The sequence below is a fragment of the Prionailurus bengalensis genome, chromosome E4 (genome assembly GCF_016509475.1).
Source record: "Prionailurus bengalensis isolate Pbe53 chromosome E4, Fcat_Pben_1.1_paternal_pri, whole genome shotgun sequence".
NCBI classification, from domain to species: domain Eukaryota; kingdom Metazoa; phylum Chordata; class Mammalia; order Carnivora; family Felidae; genus Prionailurus; species Prionailurus bengalensis.
Genome location: NC_057360.1, coordinates 2421270 through 2441336, shown reverse-complemented (window position 1 = coordinate 2441336; position 20067 = coordinate 2421270). Strand labels below are relative to the sequence as shown.

The window sequence follows — 20067 nt, the reverse complement described above, 5'->3', positions numbered from 1 at the left end:
TTTCTTTGCCTTTGATCCTTATAGTGTTGCATTTTAGAGGGTCCAAGAAAGTTCTGGTGCTGTCCTCCCTGTCTGCCCACCTGCCTAGAGATCTGGCCCCAGGGCATTAGCCCTGCTGTCAGCCTGGGACATTGCCTGGTTCTCCTTTCCAGAAACCTCACCTTCTGTTCCCCGCTTGAACCCTCGTCAGGAAGCCGAACTAGGCACTGGGTGTGGATGATTTTTCTAGCACTCCTCTCTCCTGTATGAAAAAATTATTTTCAGTAATGATCAAGAAATAAAACAAATAATGAAAATGGCCAGCAAAGCATCGCAGATGGTGAAACTTAGTTTCTCCTGTTGAACTTCGTGTATGTGATCATGCCAATAAAAAAACGGGGTGTGTGTGTGTGTGTGTGTGTGTGTGCAGGGGGGGGGGCGGGGGCGGTTAGTAAAGGATTTAATACTTTGTATTTTTTTAACTCAATTTTAATTTCAGTATACTTAACACACCGCGTTATATTATTTTCTGGCATGAAATACAATGATTCAACACTTCTGTACGTCACCCAGTGTCATGCTTGTGGATACATTAATGCATGCTTGGGAAAGGGGAGAGATGACACTTCTCTATCTGCCGGTGGTGGTAATGAATTATAACATCATAGTTTCTATTTTGAGTCTTGTATGAATTTGTCAGACTTCATAAAAACTGGTCCCTGCCTATTCACATTCGTGGGCTGAGCCAGATTTGGCTGGCTCTCTTCCTTTTTGGTCGGCCTGCAGAGTGTTTCTTATTTTAATTTTGAGAAGTCTCTTTTTTAAAATCTTTTTCGTGTTTATTCATTTTGGATAGAGCCAGAGCGCACCTGGGGGTGGGGGTGCGCGCAGAGAGAGAGGGAGACGCAGAATCCGAAGCAGGCTCCAGGCTCCCAGCTGTCAGCACAGAGCCCGACGCGGGGCTTGACCCCACGAACGGTGAGATCGTGACCTGAGCCGAAGTCGAACGCTTACCCGACTGAGCCACCCAGGCGCCCCGAAAAGTCTCTTTCAACCGAAGCAACAGAAATGCAAACAGGAAAAAAAAAAATCTTAAAGATAAATTTGGCAGAAATTCACAAATTTCCCCTTTCACAGGAAATCCAAAAATTGTAACTCTTGTCTTTCCCTGTATTTCTTCGGGATTGAGTAAACAGAAATAAAACTGCAAGGAGTCTCCTAGAACCGGATGGAGGTTAGCAGCCCCAGCCCGGCTTCTGTCTTTTTTCTGCGTCCCCACCGTTTGTTTCTGGCCCGCTCTTGAAGTTCAAGGACAGGACTTGGGGACACGGGCCCCCCTGGGTCTGAACCTTGGAGGGCTGACTTTATACCCGAGAGTTCGGAAGCACCTTCTGTGTGGGGTGCGCTACGTATCAAAGAGAGCTAACACATCCGGGAATTGGAAGCTTCCACGTATTGATAAGATGAAGCTGTAGGGCAGCAGGTGTAGAGAGAAAGGCAGGCAGGAGGCTCGGCGGCCTGGACAGAAGCTGGTGGGCGTGTGTGCGATCAGAATTGCCGACCCACCACGAGAAAGCTGATCCCTTTTCTACTGCGTTAAACTCCCCTCAGTTTGCCGTCTGAATCGCTTGCCTCTGAGACAAACTGTCCAGCACCGGGTGCCGCGCTGAGCTATCTGTGCCCTTTTTTCTCTGCGTTTGCTCATGCTTTTGCCCCAGGCCCGAAATCCTACCCAGTTCACACACACACACACGCACACACACGCACGCACACACACGCACGCACACACAGCTCATCTTCCTTATTTTTCACAGGGTAGCTTAACCGCACCTTTGCCATGAGGCTCCCTGAATTTATTTCCCGCCTCCCATAGAAACTGACTCGCCGTGGCCCGGTATCTGTGCCTCCGTAAACTCGCTGACGTTTCCGGCCGCCTTTTATGTTATTTCGCCCCATGCTCGTCCTCCTTAATGGACTGTGGGCTCCCCAGGACGCAGCACGGAGCCCCGTACGTGTTGCTGGATTTGATTGGGTACCGATCGTCCCAGCCGGGGAAGGCCAGGAGGACGGGGAAATAGCCAGCATTGCCACTAGATTTCGGGTTTCGTAGACAGGAAGAGGGAGCAGTGGGGGCTGTTTCTTCCAGGAAAACCCAGGGGGATTGGGGGGCAGCACTGTCACGAAGGCTGACCCTTCTGGAAGGGGAGGGCTCATGACAGGAGGTGGCCTCTTGGTGGGACCAGCGTGGGGCTGGGTGTGCGGAGCCCTGGTCTTCGTGCTGAGTGCGGAGCCCGCTTGGGATTCTCTCTCTGCCTGTACCCCGCTCACACTCACTCTCTCTAAAATTAAAAACAAACAAACAAAGCACACAAAGCCTTTCAGGAAGTCTGCGAAACTTGAAAGCAAGGAGGTGCCTGGAGTTGGCGTGCTGAGATTTACGTTCTAGAAAGTTCTCGGGCTGAGGTGTAGAGGGGCTGCCGAGGACATGCCTGGAGGCGGGGAAGGTTGTCATCATCCGGGAGAGGGAAGAGCAAAGGCTGATGGGTAGTGAGCCCACCGCCCTCCCCCCCACCCCCCCGGGGAGATCTCAGTGACCCGCATTAGCTCCGCAGGGCGTCAGACCGTAGGTGTGGGTGCCCTCAGGCCACCGGGAGAATGCGACTGGGGGCGGTGACCAGTGCTGGGGCCCCCACCACCCGAGATGCTGGGCCGAGGGACTGGTGGGGGGGGGAGGCGGCTGGTAACTCACAGCCCCCCACCCTGAGTCATCCTGCCCGCCAGCCCCCGGGTCATGGGTGCCAGGCCGTCACCAGCGCCCCCTCCCCACAGCCTGCCCCGCACAGAGCCCGTGCCTCCCGCGTTTCCCCCGGAGGACCTGCTGGCCTGTGCGGCTCCCTGTCCGTGAGGAACCCTCTGTGCCCGTTCCTGCCATCCCTTTCTCATTCCCAGTAGGCTGTGGGGGGAGGGGACGGCCCGGGGCCTCTGGGTCTGGTGTGGGTCAGCACCCAGGGTGCACTTGGCCGCTGTGCTCTGAAGTCCCCTGGCTTTCCCCTAGCACCCGTGTCGGGCCTCCTCCGGGCCCACCTCGGATGCCGTCGTGTCCCCTCCCCCAGGCTGGGCTGCCGCTGGCAGTGGCCCCATAGCAGGTGCCCCGGTTCTAGAATCTGCTGAGCTCTGTCTGCTCGGCCGTGACCGAGCCTTGTCCCACGTCTCTGGTGCGCAGACAACGGAGCGCCAGCCGCGGCCGCACGGTTGGGCGGTTCAGAAGTCCCAGGTTCTATTTCAGGTTCTATGCCCGGCTGTGCCCCGCCGCCGCGCCCCCCTGCCCGGCTGCGAATCTAACCAGAGAGGCCAGCTTTCTTGGGGCATTTGATTTTTTTCCTTTAGACCTGAAGGGCCGGTGTCGCGCGCGGCATGTGATCCAGTCAGGTGTTCAGAGCACCCCTCGTCTCCCCGTGTAATCTTTCCTCCGGTCTTCGAGGCGGGGCCGGGGCCGTCCACGCGCAGATGGAGAAGCTGCGAGAAAAGGGTGACAAGTCTGTCCACGCTCACGTGGCCAGTTGAGTAGACTACTTAAGACCAGTAGAGGTCCTGAGGCCATCCTCGAGTTCGGCCCTCTTTAAGTCCAGGGGTGGGACCCACATGCTGTCAGCGGCTGGGCCGGTGACAGTGTAGGAACAGGGCCTGGTGACCGGAAGGGAAGCCCCATCTCCAGGGAAGTTGCTCAGCTCCAGCCCGTGGATGGACGCCACGCGGGAGCGTGGGCCAGGTTATTTCAAAGACAGCTGGAGATCTGGAGTTTTGTGTGAAATGCCCTGATTTGTAAATGTCGGCCGCTGGTTTAGAAAAAGAAAACATTCGGGGCCCCTGGGTGGTGCAGTCGGTTAAGCGTCCGACTTCAGCCAGGTCACGATCTCGCGGTCTGTGAGTTCGAGCCCCGCGTCGGGCTCTGGGCTGATGACTCAGAGCCTGGAGCCTGTTTCCGATTCTGTGTCTCCCTCTCTCTCTGCCCCTCCCCCGTTCATGCTCTGTCTCTCGCTGTTTCAAAAATAAATAAACGTTGAAAAAAAAAATTTTTTTAATAAAAAAAAATAATAAAAAAAAAAGAAAAGAAAAAAAGAAAACATTCTGACAAAGAAAATCAAGTCAGCTGGCCACTGGCTGGAGTGTGTGTGCGTTGAATTATCTGGTCGCTTGTCACGAAGTGGCCCTCCTCTGGGCCTGATTTAGCGTCGAGGGGGACCTTTACCAGACTTTGCTGGGAGGGGGAAGGAGAGAGCCTACTTCGGGGCAGAGAAGACGAAACTCTGAGAAGCTGCCGGTCGGGTCACGACCTGGGGGCCAAGCGCTGTGTGAGTCGGTCAGCCGCCTGCGTTCCGGGGCAAATACGCTCCCATCTTCCTCCATCAGCCTGGAATCTGGGGGTCCCTGGAGGTTTATCGCCTTGCTTCCTTTTCGAAAAATTGAAATGACAGCGGCTTGAAAATGTTTCCTTCGGGGGCGCCTGGGTGGCTCAGTCGGTTAAGCGTCTGACTTCGGCTCAGGTCATGATCTCGCGGTTCGTGGGTTCGAGCCCCGCGTCGGGCTCTGGGCTGACAGCTCGGAGCCTGGAGCCCGCTCCCGATTCTGTGTCTCCTTCTCTGTCTGCCCCTCCCCCGCTTATGCTCTGTCTTTCTCTATCAAAAATAAAGAAACGTAAAAAAAAAAAAGAAAATGTTTTCTTCAGCTGGGTTTTTCTTTGGTGACTTCACTCGGAGACAGATGTGCCCTAATAATAGCATTGAAAGTTAAGAGGAATAAATCAGCCAGCTGTTTCTGTTCCCGAGAAGTGATGTCAGAAAGTTCCTACATGTGGGCCGTCCCCAGAGGCCTCAGAGGGGCCGAGCCCGCGAGGGGGCTGCGGCCGCTGTGAGATCCCGCATCCCTCTCTGCGGGACCGCGTCCTCGGGGCTCTCGCTCGGTGACTTCCTCCAGGACACGTGTACTGCCCGGCTCGAGGCATGTGGACGGTCATCGCCTCTTCCCTGTGCCCCGAGGCAGGCGGGAGCGTGGGGAGACCCCGCCGGCCTGGAGCAGCCCCGACCTCCCAGTGTCTCTCTAGTTCCTTCCGTCCAGGGTCCAAGCCCTTGGCGGGGAGGACTTCCCGAGGTCATTAAGCCCGGTCCTCAGCCTCTGCCATGTTTCAGATAACCCGCTCATGTCTCTTACTAGTGTTTTATTTCCCTTCACTCAGTGGGAAGGAGGCGAACTGAGTCGGAGAGAACAAGTGGGCAGGCCGTGCAGGCGACAGGGGACTTTTGTGGGGCTCAGGCTTCGGGGCAGAGGGCGGTGTGTCTCAGGTGGACAGAAAGCCTGGCTGCCGTACGGAGATGCGTGTCCGTTGGCCGGCTTCTCGGTGATTCTGAGGGAGCAGACGGGCGGGGCTGGGTGGAGCCCCTGTGCGCCCCGTCTAAGGAAGGACGGCCGGTCCTGCTTTGTCGAAGCCTACCCCGCCTGGAGCCATCCCGGGAGCCTCTGGAAGGGGTCTCCGGATGAACGCAGTGTGAACTCATTGTAGCCTAAAGCGAAAAGTGAAGCCAACAGGTGTGGTGTTTCTGCTTGCGGTGGGTGGGGACGCCCCCTCCCTCCCCCCCCCCCACAGATGCCAGGGGTACGTGGACGTGCGGCCCCCACGCCTGTCCTCTGTTGGGGAGTCCCTTCACCCCTGTTCGCTCCCCTGGGAGGCGAGGCAAGCCTGCCTCCTGGCCGAGAGGCTCGTGAGCTGTGGGAAAGTGCCAAGTAAGCACTCAGGGCCCAGTTGACAGAGATGCTTGGGGGAAGCTCGATGAGTCAATCTGTTTATGAAAATCACACGTTACGAGGAGGCAGACGTCAGGATGACCCGGGGACAGCTGCCGAGTCTGGCTCCTACTTGGGGGACCACGGGTGTGTCTTCTTAGCGGTCCGTTTCCTGTGCCCCCGGCCGTCTGCACGTGAGCAGAGACGGGCTCTGTCCCGGGCGGCTCTGGTCGGGACAGGGAGGCCGGGTGACTCACGGGCAAAACCCAGAGCCGGGCATCGGCAGCCTCTCGGGGGCAGGGCTGTGGCGCTTCTTTGGAAACGAGCTCGGGGTTTCTGACCGTCTCTGCCCTCTGCTCGGTGCCAGCTAGCCAGGGGCGAGCCCGAGGAATCTGTCAGAAGTCCGAATTGCACCAACGTATCTTGCTGGGAAATAATTTTCTAAATATAGCTCCGTGGTCGATACTGCTTGTAAGTTCTCATGCGGGTATGCAAGGCTCTTCCTGAAAAGTTTCCTTGTTGGAAATTCCTTACGTGGGAGTTCCCAAAAATCTGGCTGTGGAGTTCGCCCAGAGCAACCCCCTTGGCCAATGTCTTAAGAGCACTTTCTGGGTTCTCAGAAGCCACTTAGGAGGCGGGGCTGTGTCCGTGGACGTTCTTGGCCTGGAGAAATAAACTTTCAGCAAGCTAGAGGTCGAGGAAGCCTTTGCCGTGTGCAGTCGTGTCCTTAAGCTTCCTGATTTATAACCAACCCCAAGACTCTCCATCCCGGGTTATCTTGGGAGAAATACATGGGGCGGGTGTGTGTGTGTGTGTGTGTGTGTGTGTGAAAACTCTAACACGGAAGTTTGTTTGGGTAGCAGGGCTGTGCTCTGCCGTGACGTTTTAGATCCTTCAGCCGTTTTGCAGAAAACTGCCTTCCGTTTTCCTGGCAGTGTCAATGTCACGGCCCTGCGTGGGACCAAGGTGCGCGGCCCGGCCCGGCCCCGTCACCTGGTCGAGCCTCCGGGAACGGCTTCTTTCAGACCGTAGGTCCCCAGGGGAGGACGGGACGGGGGTGGGAGGGAGGTCGTGCGGGCAGCTGGTGACACAGGCCGGTGGCTCGAGTGCCAGGCTGCCTCTGCCTCTCACCTGCTGTCTCTCGCGCTTGAACGCGGCTCCGGGGCCTTCTGGATTTCCAGAAAGACTCTATAAGGTGAGCCCAGGCTCCACCGGGGTTCATTTCATGGCGAGGAATGGGACCCTTGTGGGGACACGCTTCCTGACGGCTGTGGGCTTCACCCCTTGCACTTGCCTCAGTGGGAGGAGGGATCCCAAGGCCAGCGCCCCGGGGATACAGGAGGGGGCCCCCAGACCCTGCGGCTCACATCTGCTGAGCCCACACAGGCCGAACCTCTGCCATTGTTTCACCCCCCAAAGAGGCACCCCCTTCAGGGCTCAGAGCAACACAGGACCCCTAGGAGGTATGCAGTGTTCACCGCACTGGATGCTTCTGTCCGCCAGCAGGCGCTGCGGGAAGGGATGCCGGGTAGGCGGTGGGGTGGCATTCACCTTGTGCAAGTAAGGTGGGGCTCGGACAGGCTGCTAACTTGACTACACCGCCAGCCAGGAGTAACAGGATCGAAACCCGCTTTTATCTGGCCGTGAGCTTATTTGCCACAGATGACAACGGGGCAGCCCAGCAGAGCGACGAAGCGTCTGCACCCCTGGAGCCAAACGGCCCCGGGTTCGAATCCTGCCTTTGCCACTCACCAGCTATCAAACCTGGGGCCGGCGATCCAGTCTTCTGTGCCTCTGTGTCCCCATCTGCCACGCGCGACAGTGAGAGCCCCCGCGGGGTAGGCTGAGACACTCGTGCGGCACCTACATGACACGTAGTACTTAGCCAAGCACCGTGTCTGGCTCTAGTCGTCCATACGGGTTAGGTGCTTCTGTGACTGGCACGACCCACGGGCTGCCGGCGTCACCACACTGCCTGCGCAGCCTCGCCCTTAGTGTCCGGGAGCTGGGAAGGAGGGGTCCAGCGCCTCCGGCCCCCTCCCCCAAGCTAGGGGAGCAGGTGTGTGGGGCGGGGCTGGCCCCCTGAGGAACTGGCCAGGGTGGGGGGCGCTGGGGGCACCGAGTGGCCCCAGCCCTTTGGCACCCGTGCCGCTGACCAGTGAGGACCTTCAGTAAATTTCCACCCTCTGTAACTCGGCTTTGGTGTTTTTTTTTTGGTTTCTTTTGCATCTTACCAAAGTGAAAATAAGATCTCTGGGGAAGGGTGGGAAGGGACCCGGTGTGCGTTGCAGGGGTGGACCCCCCTCCCACCACCCCCTCCAGCTGGGCAGAGCCCCGGGTGCCCTTTCCCAGAGGAAGAGCCGCTGGGCCCTTCTGTCCCGTGAGCTTTGTCCACTGGGAAGTCAGCTGCTGGAGACTGCCCTCCCCCAGCCCCAGCTCTTCCCGCCTCCGGCCTCTCCCCGGTTTCCTCCTATTGTTGATTCCAGCCTGCAGGGCACAGCCTGGAGGCCCCCTGGCTCCTGGAAGGAGAGGCACTGGGCCTCTGCCTGTACCAGCTTTTGCCTCCCTCCCTCCCTCCCTCCCTCCCTCCCTCCCTCTCTGTGCCCCTCTTTCTGGCTTTCCTTGCCCTCCCCCTCCCTCCCTCCTCCCCCCACCCCTCTGTGTTTCCTCCAGCCTTCCATTATTTTTAGTTCTTAAGAGGATGGAACCCAGGAGGGAGGAGGAAGGAGGAGCCAAGTTGGGGACCTTCTAGACCAGAGACGGAGCTTTGTGGGGCCCCGCCTGGTAGGGAGGGTTGGGAACATCTCCATGAGTGAAGGCTCCCTCCGTTCCTGGGGAGCCAAACAAAGGCTGATTTGGCAAGACTGTGGGTCCACGGATGCCAGCTCCTGTGAAGCTAGGAATTGGGGCAGGGGGAGGTCTGGAGTATGCAGGACTAGGAGAGCTTTCTTTGCTCGGTTGACCAATCTGAGGGGGGGCGGCCGCCAAGCCCTCGCGCGTGTGTGTCAAAAGACCCCTGGGGCCAGCCAGGCTGTCCACTGTCCAGGAACCACAGTGGGTGGTTAGTGGGTGTAGAGAACCAGGCAGACTGAGCAGGAAGTTCCTGCGAATATGCCACCCCCCACTCCCCCCCGCCTCCCTGGAGAGGTCTCTGGAAAAGTCCGGGCCCCGGCAGGTGAGTCCACGGAGGCGTGAGCCAGCTTGGGTGGATTTCGTCGTGCAGGAGGAGGGATGTGGCAGGGCCCGAGCCCTTGCTGTGTGCGGGGCCTGGGACGGTCGGCGGGCGGTCCTCCGCTGCGTGTGCAGCTGGGGGGCCCACGGCGGTGCCGGGAGGAGCTCAGCCTTCGTGGGCAGACACCGCACGGTACACACAGTCAGGAAGCACTCGCACCTTCCCCTGCCTCGCGGAGGGCCCCGGAACCGGGCGCGTGGCTGGATTGGTGTCGAGACCCCTCGGAGCAGAAGGGCCGGCTCGCGGGTCCCAGCTTCGGAGGCAGATAGGACGCAGATCAGCGGGAGGGAGGAGGGGGGCACTGCAGGCAGGGCGCCTGCACCTGTGTGAGCAGGGACCTGGGGCGCAGCAGCCCTCTTCGGAGAGAGAGGACAGAGCGCCAAGCCCAGGACCCCGGGCAGTGCCCGCCTCTCGCACCCTCAGTGGCCAAGAGGCTGGAGAGGAAGGCCCATCCTTGCCACCCTGGCCTAGCCCAGCCGTTGATCCAGAGCGGGGCTCCCTCCGTCGCTGGGCTCTCCGAAGGACAGGTGCGGGGCGATGCAGGGGACCCGCGCCCAGCCCTACACTCTGTGGGAAGTGTTCTGAACCCCCCACCCCCTCCAGCTTTGGGGCCGTCACGCGGGGGAGGCGGGAATGACAGAAAAACCTTCCTCAGGTCTTTCTTGAAAAAAAGTGTTTCTGCATTTGGTTTTCAGGGGACTGTTCTTGTTTGTTAAAGCGGGGGGAGGACAGTTAGTCTCCAAAGCCAGGCTCTTGTTCTTAGCCGCCGCCACCTGCCCTGCCAAGTCCTCGGGCTTAATTTTTCCGATCCTCGGGGTCTCGGTTTTGAAAGGCCTTCCCTCCCCTCCCCACCCGCGCCCCCCCTGCCCCCTCCACCTCCAAGCTCACAGCTCACTGTTGGCAGGGGCGGGTTTCGATTTTGACCCCAGCCAGGTTTCTAACCGGGGTTGCAGGAGGGAACCGCTGGGCCTGGGGGGGGTGGAGGAGGGGAGCCCTACCTGCCTGGGCTCGCCTAGCTGGCCCCACGGGAGCGCTCTGCCAGGGGGAACACAATGAACAAAGTTGGCCGGGCCGGGCCTCGGAGAAGCGCAGGCTTTCCCCCAGCGCCGGAGACAGAACCGTCACCGGGGAAACCCTTGCTGCTGTTTTAGACCGAAAGAAGAAGGAAGAAAAAAAGCATTTTTTCCAAACATGGACAAGTCAAGGAGTCGCGTTCAGACTTCTGCGAGATCGGAACAAAGGCGCTGACGCGGCGCGGGCCATCCGCGGGCCGGGACCTTTTCCATCGACTTGCAGGGCTTTGTTAAGGGTGTGTTGGGGAGGCAGTGCTGGGAACAGACTTGGAAGGAGGCAGGGCAGGCCTCTCTACTGAGGCCTCCCCCATCTGAAAGGTCACTCTTTGGACAAAGCCCTTGCTGTTGGCCTGAGGCTGTTTTTTAACTGGGGGCGAGGCCGGTCGCCCCAGCACGGGGAGAGAGGATGGGGTGGGGGTGGGGGGCCTAGTTACCCTGTTGGCTGAAATACAACAACATCCTCGGAGTTAAATGGTGTGAACCAGGAAGCTGTGTGACCTCGGGCAAGTGACTTAACCTCTCCGAACGCGTGTCATCATTCGCAGAAGCAGCGTCGTGACGTGAGGTGTTACTGATATGCCCGGCAACACGCCAGACATGTGACGGGCGATGTCTTCGCCCGTCTCCCCCGCTAGCCAGTCACCGCCCCTCACCAGCGCGCGCGCACACGCTCGCGCGTACGCGCACGGGAGCAGCGGGGCCCAGGCTCCCAGGGTGCTTCCGAGAGTCGCGGGGTCCAGAGAAAATTCCCCTTTTCTGATGTCTTCGAGATTTGCCCTCGTCTCTTTCAGACTTAAAAGAAAAAAAAGGAGACTTGTGATTCTCTGCAAAGACCAGGTCGCCAAGGGTCAGACTATTTCGATAAAAAGGGACGTGCTGGAGGGAAAAGTGGAAAATTGGGGGAAAAGTTAGGTGGGGAGAAGTTAAGGAAAGGATGTAAAATCCCCTTTATAAAATGAAACCTCCGTAATCTCTTTGCCCCCCAAAATAGCCGTGTTCCGCGGTGCCTGGCAGATGGGGTTATTTGGGAAACTTCTCTCTCTTGGGCAGCTTTACGGATTCTCTGAACCCGAAAATGGTGCCAGTGCCTGGCCTGGCCCGGCCGGCTCGGACTCTCCCCGCATCTGGGGCCTCGGGAGGTGCTGCGCGGGCTCCCGCCGCATGAGCACCCACGGGGAGGCTTTGCAAGCGGCTGACCACACAATGAGCTCATCTGCTTGCCACTTAGCCACGATCCGATCCTCTGGAAGTGCCCAGATGGATCCTTGCCAGGCTCCCGTGCGTTGGAGGTGAAAACTGTTTCAACTAAAAAGGGGGGGGGGGGGAAAAAGACACAGAAGTCAGAGCAAACTGAACACCTAAGGTTCGCCTGCCCCGTGACCGTGTACGGAGCCCCTGTATATATGTATTCTTTCCTCCGCAGTCCTCCCCACGACCCTATGGGCTGGGCCGGGCATGTGCCATGTTCTCGAGCCCAGTTTACAGATGCGAACGCTGACCGACAGGCGCGAAGGCTTGCTCGCAGCTGCAGCCGAGAGGAGGTAGACCAAGGGGTCCCTCTGCCTCCCAAACATGATCGCGCTCTGTTTCATCGTGCTGCCTTCCGGAAGCGACATGCAGCATGAAGGCCAGCCTTTCCAGCCCGGGCCTGGCGACGTCGAGGGAAGGGAGGCTGGAGGAAGGGGCTGGCCGCGCTGGGGTAAACACGGGGCCGTGAGTAGCTGTCTTCAGGAGGCCTGCTTCTCCAGACGGTCCAGGCAGTGCCGTGGCCGATGGGACTGGGGGGGTGGGGGGTGCAGGGCCCCGAAGAGCCCGCACCTGTCCGGAAAACTCAGCTTGTGCCAGGAGGCTCCCAGTGGGTCCCAGTGGGCAGATGCAGCCTTCCTCGCATGCCTCTTGGCTTTGGTCTCCCTCTTCCTGAACCGCTGGGGCTGTGCTCAGCCTGCAGGCCTGGAGGGCCGTGGTGGCCTCTCGGGGACCCCCTGCAAGGGAGTGCGCGGTGGGGCCAGGTCCTGGGGGGGCTCTCAGGGGGCTCACGCTTGCCCGGGTAGGAGCTGGCATGCAGGTGTATTGTGCCCAGAGCATTCTAGAAACACCCGGGGGGGAAGGGGGCAGCTGAAGCAGAGGAAGGGCTTCCAGGGAAAGGGGCACCGGGCTGCGCAGGGTTAGCAAAGTCCTCTGCAGCCGTTCTGGGGAGAGATCCCTGACGGCAGAGACAGGCACCTGGCAGGTGTCTCAGGGTGGGTGTGGGGAGGTGTGTGGGGCCAGGCTCACGGGCCTGGGACACCGTGTTTGGTGAACGGCCGCGCGGCCGCCTGTGGATGGGGGTAGGGGGCACCAGGCGGCTAAACGTCCCATAGTGCGCGAGGCAGCCCTGGAACCAGAGGGGTCTCTGTCCCCGGCATCACTACCCTTTTTATTGGCTGCGAGGGGCAGGTGATGGCTGGAAAGAAGGCAGGAGGCAGACCCCAGAGGGCCCTGAGGGCTGAGCTGAGGAGAGAGAGTGCCGGCCCTGGGCAGCTCCTGCAGGGGCGGGGACTGGGCACTAGGCTCTGACCCCCCCCTGGGGGTCTAGTGTCCTCTCCATGTGCAAGAAGGGGGCCACCAGGGAAGAGAGAGCAAGTCCGACCCAAGGAACAGGCAGAAGGTGAACGAGGGGAGGGCTGACTCGTGACCATCCTCCCCTCTTCCCTGCGCCATTCCCTCCTCCCCCTCCTCCTCCTCCCCCTCCTTCCCGCGCCACTCTCCTTGTCTGTTTATGGAAGACTGAGGTGATCCTAGTCATTAGCCCTTTCATTCGTTGGAGGCGGGGTTTCCCTGCAACAGACGTGGGGTGTCTGGGGGACCCGGCCGGAGGATGGCGTTTTCCCCGGAGCCACAAGCATCACGGGGAGGCTTGGGGTCTGGTTTAGAAAAACACACAGATGGGGGCCTGGGGGGCTCAGTCAGTTGAGCGTCAGACTTCAGCTCAGGTCACGGTCTCACGGTTCGCGAGTTCGAGCCCCGCGTCGGGCTCTGTGCTGACAGTTTGGAGCCTGGAGCCTGCTTGGGATTCTGTCTCCTCTCTCTGCGCCTGCCCTGCTTATTCTCTCTCTCTCTCAAAAATAAATAGAACCTTAACACATACACACACACACACACACACACACACACACACACAGAATCGGACACCCCCCCGGGCCCCCTCCCTGGGGCTCAGCCTGGGCCCTGCAGCCCGCTGGCCAGTGAATACTTTCCGCCCAGGCTCTCAGGGGCTCTGGCATCTCTGAGCCCAAGATGAGAGATGCGGCCGAGAACCACAGGCCGGAGCCGTGCGCTCCGAGGTTCCGGGCGTTGAGTGAAGGCGTCCGCCCCACACGGGTCCTGGCCCCCAGCGTCGCTTCTGCTGGGAGGCCGGGCATCTCTAGACCGAAGAGGCAAAGGGGAGCCGGAAGGTGCTGTGTCCTGAGCCTCCGGTCCCTGCTGGCAGGTTCGGGAGCGTCACTGGCTGGCCGAGGCCGGAGAAGCCCAGTCTGGGGTTTGCCCGTCCCACCGAGATTCTTCTGTCCCCTCGAGGAGGGTCGGGGCTTGTGGCCAGGTGGTGTTCTCCCCCTGCAGCCCTGCCCACATTCTCTCCGCTCCTGTCAGGTCAGGGGCGGGGGCTGCCTGCAGCGGTTTCCAAACATCCGGCATCTCCAGGCCGCTCACCTGTCCCGTCCTGCTGGCCTCTGGCCCTTCCCTTCCCCTTGACGTGCTCCCGAGAACATCCCAAGTGCACGACTCCAGCCACGGGCAGATCTGCCTGCTGGGAGAGGCCTGTATGATCCCATAGTTGCCCCTGCCCAGTCCCAAGGTGGGACCTTTCGGGGTTTTGGTGGCCGGCCTCGGAGCGTCTCCCAAGGGCTCAGGACCCTGCTGCTAAAGGGGCATTCAGGAGACTCCCCAGAGCAGGCTGCCAGCCCCACTGCCCAAGGGACCCGCCTCGAAGAAACCTCCTTGTTGGCCTTCCCAGCCCGTCTGCCGTTACCTGGCGCGGCGTCCTCAGGGCTGGTGGAGACCGTGGGTCAGGGCCCTCGCCCGGCGCCAGGCGCAGTCGCTGTAGGATTGGGCCCCGGTCCCCGGGGGTGAGCCGGGACCTGCCAGCGCCTGTGGGCGGGAGCGGAGAACGGGATAACTGGGGGCAGCGACCACCCCGGGTGTCCTGGGAGGCGAGGAAGGAACGCGTCTTCAGGAGCTTCGACCACACCGAGTGGGTCTGACCAGCCCCGGGCTCGGTGGTCTTTACTCCTCAGTAACCACGGCGACGCCTGCGCTTAGCTCCAGATGGGCTGCTCCCTGGGGTAACTTCAGAGACCCCCATTCCTTGAACGCAGAGCTGAGACCTTCCCCCACATACCCCGTGATCGCTGAATGGCTTTACCTCCTGGGATCGGGGCGGGGGGGACCAAGGGTTGCTGTCCTCCTATAGGCAAGATAATAAGGCCACCGGGAGGGTCAGGAGCCTGTCCAGGATCAGTCAGGGAGGAGGGGCCGGAGCCAGGACTCCGGCCCAGGCCGACCCGCCTCTTCCCCACTGCGTATGCTGCCCTGCCCCGGGCCTCCTGGCCTCACCTGCTCACCCTCGTCCCCCACCGCCTCCAGCTGCCCTTCCCAGCAGGCCTGGACCCAGCCGTTCCAGACGCAGGCCGGGGCTCTGTCACACAGGCCCCTGGCTGTGACAGTCTTCCCTCTGCCCCCACCCTGCCTCTGCCGGGCGCAGCCAACACGAAGGCCTTCCTTCCCAGCATTCCCCTGTCTTTGCACGCCCCTCCCTGGCCGAGGGACCACCGTGTCTGCAGACACAGTGTGAGGTCACACACCACAGCCAGGTGACAGCTCTAGTCTTCCTCCGAGGGGCTTTGCAGTTGGGATGCGTGTCCCCGGGCCCCTGAGGGTCCAGCAGTCAGTCCAAGGAGCCCGGTGGCCCAGCTGTCCCTCCCTCACGAGGCAGAGGAGGAAACTGAGGCCCGAGAGGGGCGTATAGAAGGGGAGCGTGGGTTTATTGTTCCCTGATGGGGCAGTGGCCCGGGATGGGGTCACGTGCACCTGCCAGACCCTCGTCCCCACCCCCCCCCCGAGCTCTGCTGGCGGGACGTGGCTGGCAAGTGGTGGCCAGCTGTGCACGTTTCCTCTGGACCCACCTTGACGTCTCCCCACTCCCCCCTCCCGGCTCATCTCGTGCAGTGAGGTTTTCCCGTTGTGCCTCCCCCTGCATTGTTTGTGCGCCCTTCTGGGGGCTTAGATAAGAAACTCCTCGGCCTTCCTTAGCCTTCTTTGGTGATCTCCATCGGAAGGACCTAGAAAAACAACCTTGCCAGCAGAGGCCCGGCCCTCCCGTCACGTGGGCTGGCGAGGGCTGGCCTCGTGCGAGAATAGACCAGGTCTCGGTGGCGGGGTGAGGGTTTCTGGCACCGGAGGAGGATTGCCAGGTTCCAGCAGATGCTTCTCCTTAAACAGATTTTCACTTGAGAGCCGGGTGACAGCGGCGGCTGATGTGACCTTGGTTTCACCTTGGGCACCCGCAGCCTCCGCAGCGACGCGGCCGTGGGGCAGGGAGCGAGCCCCCCAGGTCTTCAGGGTCCCCGGTCGAAGCGGGCCCCTCCTCACGCCCCCCCTCCCACACAGCTTCTAGCCCCTTCTCCCGGCGCCGAGCCTCGTGGCTTTGCTCTGCGTTTTGCCAGCCAGGGACCCGCCTTCTCAGGAACCGGTGGTGGTCCCCTGGCTCTGACTTGCAGCTCGGGTTCTCGGGCCTGTGTGCTTCTGCAGAAACGTTGACTGCGGGGGGAGGTGGGGATTTTTGTAAAGCAGTGGTGTGGGTGAAGGTTCCAGAACCGTCTCTGTCGCTCGTGTCCCTGAGGCTCGGGCTCTCCCTGCCGACGGGACGGGGACTGTCCTGTGTGCCTGTTGGGACGATAAAGTCGGGTGCGAAATAAGTGTCCGTTCTCCTTTCTGCCAGGGCGCCCTCCTGCACACACACACACACACACACACACACACACACACTCTCTCCTTACTTGAGAAACACCCTCAGAAGGAGAAGTACCTTGAAGAGGAGGGAACTGCGGGCCCACTCACCCCTGTGTGCACCCGAGCCGCGGGGTGGAGGGTGCTGTCCCCGGGGAACTCCCTGCAAGGTCTCTCTTCAAACCACCCGCAGGCAAGAAGGGCCTCTGTGCAGCAACGTCTGCAGACACAGTGTGAAGTGACACACCACAGCCGGGTGACAGCTCTAGTCTTCCTCCGAGGGGCTTTGCAGTTGGGATGCGTGTCCCCGGGCCCCTGAGGGTCCAGCAGTCAGTCCAAGGAGCCCGGTGGCCCAGCTGTCCCTCCCTCACGAGGCAGAGGAGGAAACTGAGGCCCGAGAGGGGCGTGTAGAAGGGGAGGGTGCGTTTATTGTTCCCTGACGGGGCAGTGGCCCGGGGTGGGGTCACATGCACCTGCCAGACCCTCGTCTCCCCGAAGGTCCCCTTGCATCTGGGCGCTTTGTCGAGCTCTCGCTGGCCGTCTGCTGCGTAGATGACGGAGGTGACGTCCTTGGAGCCCTGGGGGCTTGACACTTGTCATCCTGGGGCCACAGGCAGCGAGTCCGTTGGCTTTGGATTTGTCCTAACCAGAAAGCAGTAGTTCCCTTTCTTAAAATGTGTATTTATTTATGTGGGGGGTGGGGAGAAAATTGGGCATGTGAGTGGGGGAGGGGTGGAGAGACAGGAAGAGAGAGAATCTCAAGCAGGCTCCGCCCTGTCAGCGCGGAGCCCCACCCGGGGGGCTCGATCCCACGAACCGCGAGATCGTGATCTGAGCCGAAACCAAGAGTCGGACGCTCAACTGACTGAGCCGCCCGGGCGCCCCTGTGGTTTCCTTGCTAATGGAGAGTTTTCTCATTCGCTTGTTTCTAGAGCAAATCATGGCGGAAAATAAAAAACATGGTGCACTGGTCTCCCTTCGTCATGTCCTTCAAGAAGAAATACCCCTGGATCCAGCTGGCAGGACACGCAGGTAGCTGCAGGCCCTGGCGGAAGTTCCCCCGGGACCCTCTGCTCTCCGGGGAGGGCCTGGCCCCCGATGCTCCCGGAGGTGGAAGCATCTGGAACGGGATCTCTCGGAGACAGTGGCGTGCTCCCCGGATGCGGCCCGAGCACTGCCCTGAGAACACAGGAGGACAGCACCCCCTCCGGAGCCTGTCCCGTCCCCAGACGCACACGCAGCCCCCCTTCCTCGTCTCTGTCTCTTTCGGTGTCTCCGTCTCCCCCTTCTGTCTCTCTCCCGGTTCACCTCAGCAAAATACGCGAAATCATCATCTTCCAGCTCGCCCACCATCTGCCATCTTGGACAAAGAGGCAAGGCTCAGCGTGCCATTGGGCGCCCACTGTATCCCCCCATTGCCATGGTCTTAGGGGTCACGGCATTCGTGGAGATGTGGGGGTCTGCCCCGACGGAGCTTGTAGGAGGTGGAAGGTGCAGGCAGATCACCCCACAAGCGAAGGACAGTGTAGAGTCCTGGGTGCAGGCGGCCAGGGCGCCCATCGCCCGCGGGGGATGAGGGGACATCTGTAGCCAGAGCCTGAGCGCTGGCTGGTCCACGTGCGGGGGCCCCTTGGTGTGCCTCATCCCCTGGGAGGTTTCCGTGGCTGCCCCGGACTTGACCTTCACGACCACAGACCAGCCCAGGGTCCGACACCTCTTTTATATCCCCCGCACGTGGGCCCAAGGCACTTGGGTGGACACTCTTCCTAAATAAATATGTCCCCGACGGCGTGACTGAGGGTCACGTCGCGGGTGGCCTGTGCCGGGCCTCGGACCCCCGCTTCTCAGCCAGCATCCCTGCCCTGGGACTGAACCTGTCCCATCAGAGCTTCTGCCCTGAGACCGGAGGCACCGTCACTGCCCGGGGACTGGACCGATGAGGGGGTGGGGGTGGTGACAGTGACACAGGAAGAGGAGTGGCTGGGTCTCGCGTGTGTGAACCCTGCAGTGAGCGCTGGTGCCCCTCCATCTGCAGAGCCTGGGGTCTGGGAAGCTGGGGACCCAGCCCGGTTTGCAGCCAGGACTTGCCTCCACTCCCCTTACAGGGCTCGGTCCACGAGTGGGCACCTGGGGGCACCTTCAGCCCCAATGCTTACTGGGCGGGCGGCCCCGGGAGACCTACCGCGGGGGCTGGCGGGCAGGTGGGGGGAGGTGAGAGCGGGGAGGGTCTCGGACTCGGACCCAGGGTCTCCCCCGACCTTGCTCTGCAGGGAGTTTCAAGGCGGCTGCCAACGGCAGGATCTTGAAGAAGCACTGTGAGTCGGAGCAGCGCTGCCTCGACCGGCTGATGGCCGATGTGCTGAAGCCCTTTGTCCCCGCCTACCACGGCGACGTGGTGAGAGACGGCGAGCGCTACAACCAGATGGACGACCTACTGGCCGCCTTCGACTCGCCCTGCGTGATGGACTGCAAAATGGGCGTCAGGTGAGCTGGGCCCGGGGTGCGGCAGGGCAGGCTCGGGGCGCGGGGGACGCCATCCCGCAGAGGAGCCGGGACCCCGGCGTTGCCCCTCACGGCCTCCCCGCTTTTCCAGAGCCAGTAGCCGTGGGGCCGGAAGAGGGGCTCCGTGCTGAGCCTCCCTGGGAGGGGTGGGGCAGAGAGAACGGCCTTTCTGGGCGGGTGGGATTGCCGGGCAGCAAGGTGGTGGCCGCGTGGGGAGACTGGGGTAGAGGGTCTTAGCACCCCCCCGCGCCCCCCCCCCGTGGGAAGGGGGAGCTGGTCAGTGGAATATGTTGGGGTGCCCACGAAGGTTCGCCCCTGCCCTACGAGTGCGGTGGAGGGGGAGCCCGGGAGCTGCTTTCACGGGGGACGGGTCGGGGTGCTCCAGAGGCCGGAAGGGGGTGCTCGGGCCTGGGCACGGACTCGGATCCGACCCCTGGCGCCTGCCCCGGGAGATAAGCCCGAGCTTGGAGAGGACTCGGAGGGAAGGAGACCGGCAGCGTGGCCAGGAGGAGACCGGGTGATGCGCAGAGCCGAGGGGACCCGAGACCCCTCCGCCCGCAGCTCTGGGCCCTGCTTTGGTGGCGTGGTTTTCTCCTCCCTCTCGGCCTTGGGCCGCTCCGTCCCAAGGAGTCACCGAGTGGCTCCCTCTCTCCTGCTGCGGGCAGCGCTCGTGAAGTCCTCCCGGGCTGTTGGCCACGTGGTATTGGGGTGTCGTGCTCCCCTCGGGGGGAAGCCCCCCAGGCTGCACAGCCAGACGCCCGGCTCGTCCATCCGCCCGCGGCTCGCCGGGGAGACCGGGCTCCAGGGTGCGGCTCAGAGCTGGGGCCTGGGTTTGCTTTGGATGGTTTTTATTCTTACGAGAATGAGAAAGAAGCATGTGTGTGTGTGTGTGTGTGTGTGTGCATGCGCACACGTGTGCAAGACAGGCAGGGGCCAGGAGAGAAGAGGGCCCGACAGCCCCCTTCCTTCCCTCCTCACTCCTGGGACTGTGTCCTCAAGTCAGACCCTGCAGGCCGTGTTCGTCGCGAGGCCCCCAGGCAGGGACCGGAGATGGGGAAGTACAGGCCCTTCTATTTGCTCTCTGGCTGTCCTTGACCTCCCTCCCCCGCACCCTTCCTCCCTCCCTCCGCTCCAGCCCACAGGGAGGAAACAGAATGTCCCTCCAGCCACCGCTTGGCCGCTGCCCTTCCCCAGAGTCTTATTTCTGTCCCCGGAAGGCCCTCCCCGGTGCACCAGGATGGGCCCTCTCAAGGGAAGACACAGAAATATTCCGATTAGCGTTCACTCAGACCGTGGCCCAAAAAAGCACGCGCTGCGGGAGGGATGTGTGGAAAGTCCGTCCCACGAGGCTGCCCCGTGTAGCTGTCTGTTCCCTGGGAGGCTTGTGGGGACTGGCGCCCCCTGGGCCCTGCCTGTGTCTTCAGCTTCTGTCCCACTGCGCCCCGGAGTGACCGGCGAGGCTGGGACAGCGTTAGCTCACTTGGGAGCGGGGCCTCGAGGCGGAGGCTGTGGGGTGAGAGC

General features: G+C 61.3%; 1 protein-coding gene across 1 annotated transcript in view; it reads left to right on the top strand.

Annotated features, from left to right (window-relative positions):
* ITPKB (inositol-trisphosphate 3-kinase B) overlaps window positions 1–20067 on the top strand; it is a 90227-nt gene that overhangs the window by 58979 nt on the left and 11181 nt on the right. Inside the window, exons 3-4 of the mRNA XM_043568650.1 lie at window positions 16977–17076; window positions 18315–18528. Of these exons, the coding sequence (XP_043424585.1) occupies window positions 16977–17076; window positions 18315–18528 (314 nt within the window). The remainder of the gene's footprint in view (window positions 1–16976; window positions 17077–18314; window positions 18529–20067) is intronic.